Source organism: Artemia franciscana, chromosome 5 (genome assembly GCF_032884065.1).
Source record: "Artemia franciscana chromosome 5, ASM3288406v1, whole genome shotgun sequence".
Lineage (NCBI taxonomy): Eukaryota > Metazoa > Arthropoda > Branchiopoda > Anostraca > Artemiidae > Artemia > Artemia franciscana.
In genome coordinates this window covers 18,055,202-18,069,946 of record NC_088867.1, presented here as the reverse complement: position 1 = coordinate 18,069,946, position 14,745 = coordinate 18,055,202, and the positions used below count along the sequence as shown (strand labels likewise).

At 36.9% G+C, this 14,745-nt stretch overlaps 1 protein-coding gene across 1 annotated transcript in view; it reads left to right on the top strand.

Annotated features, from left to right (window-relative positions):
* Window positions 1-14,745, top strand: part of LOC136027044 (lethal(2) giant larvae protein-like) — a 275,839-nt gene that overhangs the window by 170,125 nt on the left and 90,969 nt on the right. Inside the window, exon 14 of the mRNA XM_065703968.1 lies at window positions 1,740-1,879. Coding sequence (XP_065560040.1) covers window positions 1,740-1,879 — 140 coding nt within the window. The remainder of the gene's footprint in view (window positions 1-1,739; window positions 1,880-14,745) is intronic.

Sequence of the window (14,745 nt, the reverse complement as noted above, 5' to 3'; positions counted from 1 at the left end):
TTATATAATTCGCCTATCTTTGTTGTTTCTTCAAAGTTGTCCTCCATCCCCCGGAAATAACATCCTTTCCGAAATGAATTCTTGCATATGGGCCTGTAATAGCAAGAATCGTATTTAAAAGCAACTGTGCACTTATTTTCCATCAACATTGTCCTTTGCATGAGAAGAACTTTTACAGTCACAGCCACAAAACGTAAAATGGTTTTAAACTTCTAAGGGTGGTGACAATGAAATCTATTTATTTGAATTGTTCAGGTGCAGCCTTACGCAACCATATGTATCTTTAAAAATTAGGAAAAGTATGGATTTCAGTTCTTAATGAAAAAGACCTGCACATGCAAATATGCCGTTTTTTTTGTTGCGGCTGAAGCCAAATTGAAAAGAAGAAGAAAGAAATTTGGGTAAGAAATTAAAGAAGAATATAGCTTTATCTATTCTTCTATATAACTGTTCTCTGAAGGTGTAGCTGTGTTCGGTTATCGAAAGGTTGTAAATTTTTTACAGATAAAATATTGCGAAGTTTAATTAATTAGTGGTTTTTTTTACGACTCAACGTGGCAACACTGAGGAAAATGTGGTACATCCCTAAAACCTCATGATTTTTCAAACGAATACAAGAACAAGTCTGAGAAAATTGTAGTTTTTCCAGTATTAATAGAACTAAGGCCATCGGGCCAAAACAGGTTTTTACCTAGATGTTTTTGCCACTTAAAATCCATTTCAAGTCTTTGTTTTGCTTGATGTCTATTTCTAGGCTTAGTTCTTCCCAATTGGTCCAAACAGGTTGACAAGAAAGTGTACGTCTGACCGATGCCTTAATGCTAAACTTGCGCTTTCGACCTGTTCTTTCTTTTCATTTGTAAGCAGTGTTGTCAACTGACGGAAATTAGGAGGGACTGGGAAAATATATTTTAAAAATCTAGGGGCGGGGAGTTTTATTTTGTTTTGGCTGTTTCTTCAATGGAAGCACCAAAAAAGCTATTTTTCATTGGAAATACCAAATAAGAAGGTTTTTTCAAAACCTAGGTGGGATCTTGGGGGAATGCCTTCCCTCAATTGACGCTGATGCTTGTAAGACAGTTTATAGTTTGTCAGGCTTTCCAATGTGATAACTTAACGGTGCTTACGTTTTATTTCTCGTATGTTCAGTGTTTCTCGAACTTAAGAAATAGCTTAAGTATCAGTTTTAGTGTTTCCGCGTATAAATTCTTCTCCAGAGGGCTTTAGGCTAAAATTGACAAATTATTTTGGGGAAGCTTTGCTGCAGGACATCATCAGTCTATTTTCGTTTTCGATAAAAAGAAGGCACCAAGAAGGGAATTACAAATTTACTTGTTTCAATGACATATCCATGTTATTGTATGACTGTCGACTTTTCCTTGGATCATTCGATGCAAAAAAAGTGAAATGACTGTTTAGCCAGCCTTCCCACTCGAATACTTAATTCCCCCCCCCCCTGCTCTTTATTTTTGGGTCCATGCATCGTTATATTTCATGTAGATTTTTATTTTTCATTTTCATTGAATCATTAGGCTTCGAAGCTTAACTTCAAATGCTTGAAAATAAATAAAAATTGAACGAATCCTTTCCTACAGAAGACGGAATCCATTGCAACGAAGCTTTGAGTATATAGATGCCAGCCCCTCCCTATTCCTCTCTATTAGTACCACCCCTGATGCCAATTATTCTAGTAGCTTAGATTTGAGAAACACATCTCTGACCTCTTCAAACCTTTGTAGAACTGGTAGTCAAACCCCTGTTACCCCAACCCCTGCTGAAACTCGACCTGTTGAACGCCAAATTGAAGCTAGAAATAACGACGACTCGATGGCTGGCATGATAAGGTGTCTTCACTTGGCAACAACTTATATTGTTAGTGGTAAGTCTTTTCTTTTTCTTTTTTTTTCTTGTAAGATCAGACCTGTTTTCTACTTTGTTTTTCGTTTGGTTCTCTTTCGGTGATTTCTGAAATTGCCTACCCATGCTTGCATTTTCAAGGCTACCTTATTTAATCAGTTCCAATATGTATTGAAACAACGCAAGGCTGCCACCAAGACAAATATTTTGATACCGCCAAATTAGGCGATATGTACCATATTGGTCAAAAAAGGTACACCCTACTGAAATGGACGTTTAGTTCGTTTCTATAGAAAATATTCGTACAATACTATAAGTAAACTTAAAAAGGTCCAATGGATCTCTCTGAACCTGGATTTCAAAATTTGTTTTGTAATTTGTCCTATATTTTTCATACACTATGCCCTTGTATGCATTATTTCTCCCCCGATTAAATTTCTACCTTATTACCTGTAGTAGAAAGGGCCATATTTCATATATCGAGTTGATTATCACACATTCTCGACATCTTGGGCCAGAAACAAGTAAAAAAAAGTTCAAAAATAATTTGTTGTTATGTGTTTGTTTAAGTGCCATCTTTCTATGGTTTTATCCCCCCCCCAAGGTTAGCGTTCTATAGCCCCCCCCCCCCTCGTTTGTCTTTTTAATTAAAATGAGCCAAGTCAGGACCGATGCCGTCCTCTATGCAATGAGGCATGGTAAATATCTTAGGACTCATAGTAACTGATGCGTAAACTGCATCAAAGTATGTAATCCTGGGAGGAGATTTTTTACCCTTTAACTCATTACTAGAAATTAAGAATTCTAGAATAAGAAACCGTATTCTTTCTGCTAAAGTAAATGAAATCAGACAACGTCTATTTTAATATATTAGATTTTGAATAACCGGCTTTTCAAGAGTCTTAATCATAGTCGTCAGCCCAAAATAGGCCGAAGAAGGGATCCTATTGGCTAATATTAAGTTAGTATATTGGTCTACTAGTATATTTTATTTTTATTTTTGTCAAGTTTCTTTCAGTACATTTTTTCCTAGTATTTTTTTTTGAAATGTTTAGGCTTGTAGTGTGTTTTCTTAAAATGTTATGAAAATCAAAGTTTGGGCCAAAACTGTTTAGGAGGATGTTTTCGAGCGATTATAAGGCCCAGTCACAAGATACTTATCGATTTTAGATTTCTATGAAAATCTTTTCTTTCCATCCTTTTTTGTTTTAATTGGCAAGGGCTGAACCAGTTAGCGTAAAATCAGGACAGTGTGCAAAGAAATTGTTGAACAATAAGATGTTAAACTTGTAATTGTTCAAACTTGACTCCATTGCATTGACGCTTTGAAGAAAACCCTACATAACCTAATGAATTAGGCCGACATCTTGTTTTAAATTACATCCCACGCTAGGTATTTACCTAGCAAGCTCTTGTTTTTGGCGTTTAAAGGCCATGTTGTGCGTTAAAAAGGTGAAATAATCTATAAAAGAATGTGAGCTGATTACATAATAGAGCTGAAATGAGGCTATGGTTACTATTCCCGTGACCTTTTTTTTTATACATGCATTTTGTTTCTTTTTGTTGAAGGGGGATCTGGTCCACTTTGTTCACTCTTCGATCTGTCACGGAACAGAATACTCGTAGTTAAATAGAACAGGAAAAATTTGTCAGCAATTCATAGTGTACGATATGCCACTAAATATAACACTTGTACTTAAATAAAAAAAGAAGAAGAAGTGATGCACAGTGTACAATATGGCCAATATGCTTGAGCATATGGCTAATTTCATAAAGAAATTATTTTTGATTTTTTTCTTAATAAGAAATACCTAGATATTCAAAAAATATAGGAGTTTGAAGAGGGCCTGGGTGCCAAGGCAACCTCCCCTGCGCGTGTCCCTTTGCTCAGAATTATCGAAAAAGTATCCCCAAAAAGTAGCAGCATAAGCCATTACTTTTAAAAGTGTGTCTAGGACTAGGAGCTTCCACCAGGGTTTTCTAGATGATTTTTTTTTCTTTAGATAATAAGTGCATATTATCTTTCGGTAAAATGTCTTTTGAAAGTCCCTCAAAATACCAACTTTATTAACAGTTACACGAGTCTCACACAACAGAAACGCCAAGAAATCTTTTCTCTCGGTAAAATTACCCCATCTGTCATGAAAAAAAAGAGAGTTATTAATGTCATTTGAAACACGGATAAACTAAAAAAGTGTGAAACAGAAAGACAAGCAATTTCTTTTGTCATAAAAAGAATTAAAGCTTAATCTCGCCCTGGATGTATAGCGCAATTTATCTTAGTTTTCTTTTTTTCTCCTGTCTCTTAAAAAAGAGAGATGGGATTGCCATAATTGGAAAATAGGTTCTTACCTGTTCTCTTTTTAGCCTTATATCTCTGAATGAGGTAGAATCACAAAATGCCATGTTAGAAACGGTTCAATCAAAATTAGTTGCCGTGATTTATTATAGTTAATTTTGGTGCTATTATATACCATTGAATGGCACATCAAATCGTATTTTGTTTTCACTATACAAGGAAATTGTTTCTTTTAACCTTTTATCACCGAAAAACCAAAGAGATAATCTGATGATCTACTACTATTTACACACACACACACACACCACACACACACCACACACACACCACACACACACCACACACACACCACACACACACCACACACACACCACACACACACCACACACACACCACACACACACCACACACACACACCACACACACACCACACACACACCACACACACACCACACACACACCACACCATTTTTTCCTAAAACCTATCAGATAACGATTTTGAGATAAGCGTTTTTCAAAAAAAATAATAGTTCAAAGATTATATAACGAAAACTCTGGCGTCGACGCAACCCCCTAGGACCCGGGGTCAGGCATTATAAGTTATGCCCTGGAGGTATATATGATTCATATGAAAAGAATGCTCGTATAAACTTCGGAAAGGGTTCCTCTGATTTGAAATTGAAACTTCTGGTTCACTTTTTTAGAGTCAAAAGAAATCCGAGGGTGACTAGCCCCCCTTCCTTCTAGCTCTTTTTCTCTCAGACCCATCCGATGAAAATTATGAGGTAGCCGTTTTTTTAAAAATAGTTCAAAGGCCAGATAAGAAAAACCCCAGTGTCGATAAAACCCCCAGGGCCCGGGGGCAGGCGTACTAAAGAATACCCATGGGGGCATACAGGGTTCTTATGGAAGGAATGCTTCTATAAACTTCATAGAGGGCTCATTTGGTTGGAAATTTTAAGTTCTAATTCACTTTTTAAGAATCAAAAGAGATGGGATGGCATATAGCCCCCCCACGCACCTTTTTTACCCAAACCTACTCGATTCAGATTTTGAGTTAGTTTCTTTTTTTAAAATAGTTTAAGAATTAGATAACAAACGCCCCGACCAGTTCAGATTGATTATGTGTATGATTTTATTCAACTAAAATCCCTATTCTTGAATGACGGTTGCTTCCTAATGACTTACGATTACCACTTTTGTGCCCTTGTAGCATTTTCTCTTATTCGTATGCATTTCAGTTATTTACAGCTACAGGAAATCATTAGTTCTTTTGTTGAAATATTTGCTGACCTTTAATTGTTTTACATGTGATGCTAGCAGAGTAGAAAATCTTTAAAAGCTTCTGCTTAGTTCCATCCCATATTGTACTGATGTTATGCTCTCAAATGAAAATTGTAATTTAGAAACATAAAGACTACTGATGCTTGCATGTTTCGGAAGACTTGTAAACTCTGCTTTCATTATTAAATCGTTTGATTGCAGACAGACGATTTCAAGATATGACTGGCGAGATATTATTTCAGCTAGAACGACTTCTTGGCTCGTGGTAATTATAACTGATACAAACAAGTTCAAAGAGATGTTGAATCGAAACGATTTTCAGATTTTACATCGCTGTCGGCAAGAGGCTATTGGCTATCATTTGCTCACTGACTGAATGACTTACTGACCTTATTTCAAACAGTAATCTGTGTGAAGAATGCGATTCAACCCTGCTTTCTATTGTTTTTTTTTTAATAGGGTTGAACCTCCGTGTCATTAAAATTCAATTATAAATTACACTCCCACAAATAATCAACTGCCTACAACATTCTCCATAAATGAGTTCAGTACTCTTCAGTATTCTTTTTTTTACCCGTGAATTTCAGTAAGCTAAACGAAACCTTTTAAACCGATAAAATGTAGCTAAATAGTGTGTTTTTTTTTATTTTTTTTTTTTTTTTTTTTTTTTAGTACATGAAATTATACCGCAGAGTCTGTGAGAGCTAAGCAGCTCAAACATTATCCCCTTCCAATTAGGGCCGGTTTTCTGTACCCTTATATGTAAATGTTGTCAGTCGATAAAGACTCGATAGATCAGTGTTTCTCAACCTGTTTAAGGTTGTGGCACAAGAAACTCCTGTCTCAAGATGGCCCTGTACACTGTAACATCCTGCTTTAATATTTGTTCATCATAGTTTGTATGGTTTGAATTTTGTTCACTCTTTCGTGAGGGACCTCTATGGACCTTTTTTTGGATCTAGGTGCAACAAGGATATTCCCTTAAAAATGAGATCTAATATTAGCAATTCTTTTATCATCAAATATTTTCCAGGTTTTTCTTAATCTATCTTTCCAATTGCTGTTCTAAAAGACCCTAAAAATATCTACCCTTATCCATGCTCAGTAGTAAATACAAATCCTGGACTCTTCTCACTACATGGTTATTCTATTGCCATGATTCTCAACGTGGGACGGAGGCCTCACAGATGGGGTAAGGCAATGTTTTGATGGGTTATAGGTAGGACGTGCACCCTTCGACTGACTATACTATAGAGCCTTAAAAAAAAAAAAGTTTCATGTGAATGATGTGACATTCAAATACATTTAAAGAGCAAAACTGATACTTGATAGCATTGCAATGACGTTACACATTGTATAATAGGTGTTTTATTCGATAATATTTTCATTAGTATAAAATATGCCTAGAGGGCGACCCAAAAGAGATACCTAGTTAATGGCCCTTTAAGCTCTCTTCAGGTAAATACACGCAAAATTTTCAGTAGCAAAATTTAAATATCAGGAGGGGGATCAGGATTTTAGAAAAACCTAAATGAGGAACGGCCTAAAACATCAATAAATCTTTGTTTGTTTCAATCGATGTTTTTATGCAAGTAACATGTAAGTCTGGTTTTTTACTTTTTTATGCATAGAAGTTCAAGCAGACAAAGATATGAAGTCTTTATGTTAGATGATAAATGTTGTGACAAAATTAGCTTCCTGATTGGTAAAACTTGCAATCTCTGACATAGGATTCTAGACTCTAAAACTAAATGTGTATTTGCAACTCCTTGCAGTCAAGCACCGAAACTTGCATGTTCTCCGGTACTGCCTTATCTAGAAATTTAAGTTTAACTTTACATGCGGTCGAACATTACTTTATGGACTCTCGAACTAACCTCTAAATTTTTTATATGCTAACTAACAAAGAGTTTGTAAAAACAGGCAACTTTTGATTCAATGAATATCCAAACAGTCTAAAGAGAAATTCTCACTTTTGCTCATAGGATATTCTAGCTTGCCCCTTGTTTGAATGAATTTCCAACCTTAGGAGCCATAGTTTCCGATCTTGTAATTCTTATTTGAAGATATATCTCTCAACGACATTTGATACATTAGCGGCTTTTAAGATACTTGAAGTCTGATCATTCTAAGTAGGTCGCCTATGACTAGACAAGATTAGTTGTATGTAAGACATGGGCCTGGACTACGTTTATTCCGATAAGCTGGGAGTTGTGATGGAGTGGTATTTGTAATGTTTAGAGTGGAGAACAGTAGAATTAGGAAGTTATCCCATATATCTATTTCAACAGAACCCTGTACAATTCAACTCCTATTTCAGCAATATGGGGGACATGTCTAAGTTTCATTGAAGTTCTCCAAAATGTATTTCCAATTAAGTTAATTATATTTCAAACTCGGTTGTATAACATAAAGAGCTTTTTTTGCCTTTGTTACAATTATTGTAGTCAAGATTCGTGATGTAAAGAAATACTTAAGATTGTCGCAAGATGTTTACCTAAGAACTAAACAGCGAGTAGTCTTATTTGTTTCTCGGTAGAAAACGTTTGAAACTCGTCACACTGATCGCTGGATAAATTGTTTTGATAAATATTCCTGCCGGCCAGTTCCTTAGCACAATATGCCAAGTTCTTAACTTACAATAAGTTTTGATCCAGGAAGATTCTAAACTATTTTAGAAAGATCTTGAATACAATCATTTTTCTTAAAGGACATTGGCCGAGAAGTAGTTCAGCTTAGTTAAGAAAAAAGCTTCATGAGTCATAAGAAAAAATCTCCACTGCTTCAATACCCTGCTTTGTATGAATAGCAATATCGTAAAGACCAAATGGAAAGCCAAAGACATTCATTGCTACCATTTGAGCGAAATAAATGCCAGGTTTGCCAACACGGTAGATCTCACCCACCATCTTAGCGAAACGAGACACCCCAGTCCAGTGAGCTTCTCTTTTTAGCTGTCAATAAAATTGAAGTGTGGCTTTGGGGTTGTTTATGGTTTTTAATGAGTAAACAGCTAAATAAATTAAGGTTGCACCTTGGATTTCAGTTTTTCAGCAACTATACGCCCATCCCTCTGCAGAAATTGTAATTGCGACCCCTTCTCGCTTTGAGGCAACAATGTTAATTGACAGCCGCAGAAGGTTAAAGTAAGTGCATTGCAACTACCCAGTTTCCGGATGTTAAAACACTTTTTTTCAGGTTGAAAGAGGACAACGCCCGAAGAATACTCAAATGGAGTGAATTTTTCTCGATAGACGAGACATTTTTTATTTTGTTATTTCTTTTGAGAATTTTCTTGAAACTGTAAGCATATCTCTTGCAAAAAGGGACTTTCCTAGCCAGTTAATTAGAATATGCGTTTACGTTTGGCATTGGTTAGCCCGGTATCGACTATTTGTAACTGGTTGGCATGCTCCATTGTGTCGGAATTATCCATTTTCCAAATTTGGATGAATCTTGAATTTCAGAACACTATGAGCGTGTTCGGGCCATGAACTACGCTGGTTGACTATACTTGACTTGAATTCAGTCAAGTCAACCATATTTCCGACTTTAGCTCTGATAAAGTCTGATTGTCGAAAGTAAGACAAATTGCTTATTTGTTAGCACGACAAATGTCTGGCAGAATTTTTGGAGGAACTTCAATGTAGTCCTTTTAAATGCCCTAAGATAATCTTTATCAGTAATCTTAAAATATATGAGCGAAATTCTCAGTATCCTCTAGTGAGTCTCTGCTGACTGTTCAGTGACAGGAATGTTGAAAAGTCAACTAGAGTTCGATGGTAAAACAATCAGAGTAGCTGTGACTAGGAGGGGAGAATGCTTCGAGTTGACTGTAGTTCAGTTATAAGCCAAATAAAGTCCTTGGTTCGAACACATTACATGAATCAAATTATGTTTGTCTAAAGTCAAAGGACTTATTTTCCCTCTTTGTAGCAGTAACTTAAAATTCTAACTGCTATATTGGAAATTCATATTAGTTGGAAGGGTTGACTTTTTGGCGTTTGTAATTTTCATATAACCTGAAAAGATTGAATTGAGAAAAAGTGTTTCCAAGTTTATGGTGGATTTTGATTTAGATTTGATTTGTGCCAGAACTAGAAACTAGCGGATTTTTATGGCACTTGGTATTAACTAAGTGACATGTAGCAATCGCCAATTCTGTCGGTCTGTCTGTCTGTTGGTCTGTCTGTCTGTCGGTCCCGGTTTTGCTACTTTAGGAACTTCCAGGTAAGCTAGGACGATGAAATTTGGCAGGCGTATCAGGGACGGGACCAGCTTAAATTAGAAATAGTCATTTTTCCAATTTGACCATCTGGGGGGGGGGAGTGAGGGGCCGGTTAAATTCGGAAAAAATAGAAAAAATGCAAGTATTTTTAACTTATGAATGGGTGATGGGATCTTAATGAAATTTGATGTTTTGAATGAAATTGTGTCTCAGAGCTCTTATTTTAAATCCCGACTGGATCTGATGACATTGGGGGGAGTTGGAGGGGGGAAACCTAAAATCTTGGAAAACACTTAGAGTGGAGGGATCGGGATGAAACTTGATGGGAAAAATAAGCACAAGTCCCAGATACATGATTGACATAATCGGAACAGATCCGCTCTCTTTGGGGTAGTTGGGGGGGGGGTTAATTCTGAAAAATTAGAAAAAATGAGGTATTTTTAACTTACGAACGGGTGATCGGATTTCAATGAAATTTGATGTTTAGAAGGATATCGTGTCTTAGAGCTCTTATTATAAATCCCGACTGGATCTGTTGACATTGGGGGGGGGGGGATTTGGGAGGGGGAAACCTAAAACTTGGAAAACACTTAAGAGTGGAGGGATCGGGATGAAACTTGGTGGGAAAAATAAACACAAGTGATAGATACATGATTGACATAAACGGAACGGATCCGTTCTCTTTGGGATAGTTGGTGGGGGGGGTTATTTCTGAAAAATTTAGAAAAAATGGGGTATTTTTAACTTACGAACAGGTGATCGGATCTCAACAAAATTTGATATTTAGAAGGATATCGTGGCTCAGAGCTCTTATTTTAAACCCGACCAGATCTGGTGAAATTTGGGGGGGGGGGTTGGGAGGGGGAAACCTAAAACTTGAAAAACACTTAGAGTGGAGGGATCGGGATGAAACTTGGTGGAAAAAATAACCACGAGTCCTAGATACATGAATGACATAACCGGAACGGATCCGCTCTCTTTGGGGTAGTTGGGGGAGGGGTTAATTCTGAAAAAATAGAAAAAATGAGGTATTTTTAACTTACGAACGCGTTATCAGATCTCAATGAAATTTGATATTTAGAATGATATCGTGTCTCAAAGCTCTTATTTTAAATCCTGACTGGATCTGGTTACGTTGGGGGAAGTTTGGGGTCGTGGAACCTAAAATCGTGGAAAACGCTTAGATTGGAGGGATCGAGATGAAACTTGGTGGGAAAAATGAGCAGAAGTCTTAGATACGTGATTTACATAATTGTAACGGTTCCGATCTATTGGGGGGGGGGGGGGTTAATTCTGAAAAATAAGAAAAAATTACGTATTTTTAACTTACGAAGGAGTGATCGGATCTTCATGAAACTTCATATTTAGAAGGACCTCGTAACTCAGATCTCTTATTTTAAATCTCAACCGGATCAAGCGCAATTGGGGGGGGGGGGGCGGAAATCTTAGAAAATACTTAAAGCGGTGAGATCAGGATTAAACTGGATGGGAAGAATAAAAACCTGTCTAAGATACGTGACTGACATAACCGGACCGGATTTGCTCTCTTTGGTGGAATTGGAGGGGGGGGGGGGTAATTTTGAAAATTGAGATATTTGTAACTTACGAAAGGGTGACCAGATCTTAAAAGATCTTGATATTTAAAAGGATCTTATACTTTAAAGTTCTTATTTTAAATTCCGACCAGATCCTGTGACATTGGGGGGGGGGGGGGTTGGAGGGGGAAACCGGAATTCTTGAAAAACGTGAAAATTTGGGTATTTTTATCTTACGAATAGGTGATCGGATCTTAATGAAATTTGATTTTTAGAAAGAATTCATGTCTCAGATCTCTTATTTCAAATCCCGACCAGATCGTTTGACATTGGGGGGAGTTGGAGGGGGAATTCTTGGAAAAACACTTGGAGTGTAGGAATCGGGATGAAGCTTGGTGGATAGAATAAACAAATATCCTTGATACGTGATTGACAGAATCGTATTGGATTCGCTCTCTTTGGGGGAGGGGTTCAGTGCTTTGGCGAGTTTGGTGCTTGTGGACGTGCTAGGATGATGAAAATTGGTAGGCGTGTCAGGGAGCTGCACAATTTGACTTGATAAAGTCGTTTTCCCAGATTCGACCATCTGGGGGGCTAAAGGGAGAGGAAAAATTAGAAAAAATTAGGTATTTATAACTTACGAGTGGGTGATCGGATCTTAATGAATTTTGATATTTAGAAGGACATCATGACTCAGAGCTCTTATTTTAAATCCTGACCGGCATTAAGCCTCTTATTTTCCTTTTTAAATCAATCTATTGATTCATAGAATTTTGTTAGAGCTCATATCATATGATCTCTTGTCTCTCAGCTCTTCTCACCTCGTCACAAGTGCCATATGAGCTCTTAGGTCTTGTTTAAATTGAAATGAAAAGCGAGAGGTTTAACATCCCAGGAATATCTTGATATTTATTTGCTAAACGTACGTATCCAGGTCACATCAAGCCCTAAATATGACCAAAGAAATTAAACAGATACGCGCTTTAACCGCGTTTTATTTCTCTGAAAAATTTTCTTAGATTTTTTGGCTCCTTTAGCCTACCTTCCATTTCTATCTATCCTTTTTATAATGCTAAATTCTAGAACGTTAATAAACAGTATTTTGAATAACACATATTTAAATTATTAAAGCTTACTTACTAAAATTACTAAAGACTTTCTAATTTTAGCGGTACTTATTATCCGCTCTTATCACAATCTTTAGTCTTACAGTATTGCTTAATTGGGTTCTGACCCGATTATTATCTATAATATCGATTATTAAACATTGGAAAGATAAGCGATGAAAATTTTGTGAACAGGTACTTTTGTCCACAATGCCCGTATGGGGGGGGGGGGCTTCGCTCTTGCGACTTTCTGATATCTTTAAATTATTCCCTTTTGAGGTGTGAATCTCCATCCCCCAAAACAAAATTACGTGTCTGTTTTTATGTCTGACATGCATATTTCCTCTTTCCTGATAGGTATATAAATACTTGAACTTTCATTAGACTTCCTGATAAAAAAAAAATGTGTAAGGCTAGCCCATTTGCCTGGACACATAATCTGGTGTGAACGCTGCCTTGGCTCTGCACCAGGTAGCGGGGGAAAATAAACGTTGTCAAGTCACTTTATGTGATTTGACAACGTTTAATCGAACATAATAGAAAATAAGAATTAATAATTAATAGATAATAATTAAAAGAAAATAAGTCATAGATCTTTGGCTATTAAGAAAGTTGATTATTTAAAAATTTCGTGTCTAAGGGTACCCACAGGAGAGGTTTGGTGCCCTCTCTGTAAGACATAAAAGTACATTATTTAGTAACATTCGGGAAAATTATGATTTTTCTTTGGTAAAAGGAGGGATTTTTCAAGCACTAATCATCCATCCTCGAAAATATTTAAAGGCTGCACCCTCTCCCTAAGAATTTTGCATGACCATTTGGTGGTGTATTTTACTGTCTTATTCGGCCTGATTACGCTCAATTCGACCGTGCACCATTTTAAGTAGAACACAAAAGTGAAGGAATAACAAAGAATAAAGTTTAATCAATAGCATGGCCTATTTATTGGGTCTTCAGCAGCTTGTTGATGTGCAGTATAACTACGGGCAATCAGCACTGTTAGCTTATCCATTGTCATGTAGGGGACAAAATTGAACATTGTAGAAGAGTGCCTTACTAGCTCCAGGTCTGACTAGCGTGAGGTTGTGCTCACCTCTGAGCTAGTAAGTGGTATTTCTCGCACTATGTCTTCACTGTTTTTATAGTCTGAACTTTTTTGGGGCTCCACCTGTCCCCCAGCCTTGTCAGGCAGATCTGCAGGATCTGTTGAAAGCTGAATGGCAATATTGGCTCGACACATCACGTTCAAAAAGTGATGGATTACCTAAGTCGTTTAAAGCAAGCGATAACTGCCAATTTTCATGTTAAACTTCATAAATGCCCGTGTTTTCCGGAAAAATATGGAGTTTAATCACTTCTTTACGTTCTTTCTCTACATTCTATAATAAGACCTTTGATTTTATACACAACCTCCTAGATTTGAGTTGAACTTGTTCGCAGTATTTTGGGTCTTCAGAACTTGGAATTTAAGCGGTCGAGGGGCCAAAAGCGTTCAGTTGGTAGTTCAAACTTTATACCAACCATTTTACTCTTTGGTAATAATGTTCTGTACCTTGAAAGACTAGTAAGCGTTAATATATCAGTTTAAAGAACCACCAAGTTGCTTTTTACAAGAGAGTCAGGCCATTTCTGTGTCAGAATGAATGGATTACATTAATTAGGTTGGATAAGGTTGATGTTAGGTTAGCCCTGGCTAGCCAGAACAGAGAAAGGCAATCATGTAGAAGTTTTACATGGAAATCTCCTGTCAGCTTTGCAATTGTGATACAATTCTAATAATTTATCTGAATTGTTACTCTTGTTAAATCTTGACTTTTAACAATTCTGTTTTGTGCTACACGATGAAAAAAGTAGATGAAAAGCTTAAAGATCTCTTGCATGGCATTGCTAGATTGGACATTTAGAATTTAAATTTAGCTACAAACTCGTTTGGTCGAAGAAACATGGGATAATGTCCCAAAGGTCCTTGTGCAGTGGCGTCAATTCACGGAAATGCAGAGCAGGGTGGGATGGAGAATATGTTTTTTTTCAAATCTGGGGAGGGGAAGTTTTTTTTATTTTTTCAATAATATTACCGAAAAAAACTATTTTTCAATGAGAATACCAAAAAACGCATTATCAAAATCTAGGCAGGAGGGAGGGTAAAAAATCTCAGGATATAAGTGCTTTCCCTTTCCCCTGCCCAAATTGACGCCACTGACCTTGCGCACTACCTGGAATGCCATGTATACCATTAGTGGTACACGTATCAAACGTTGGGAACCCTCGACTTCAACTTAAGGCTGTGATTTAAATTGCCTCCACTTTTGTCGGCCGGGAAAAGGGCAGCGCAGGATTTGGTACTTTGTAGAATAGAGCAAAACCACGGTATGAGGTATCGTTATCTTTTGACTAAGATCCCTCGTCGCAATGAATAATGTCAAATGGTATACTATT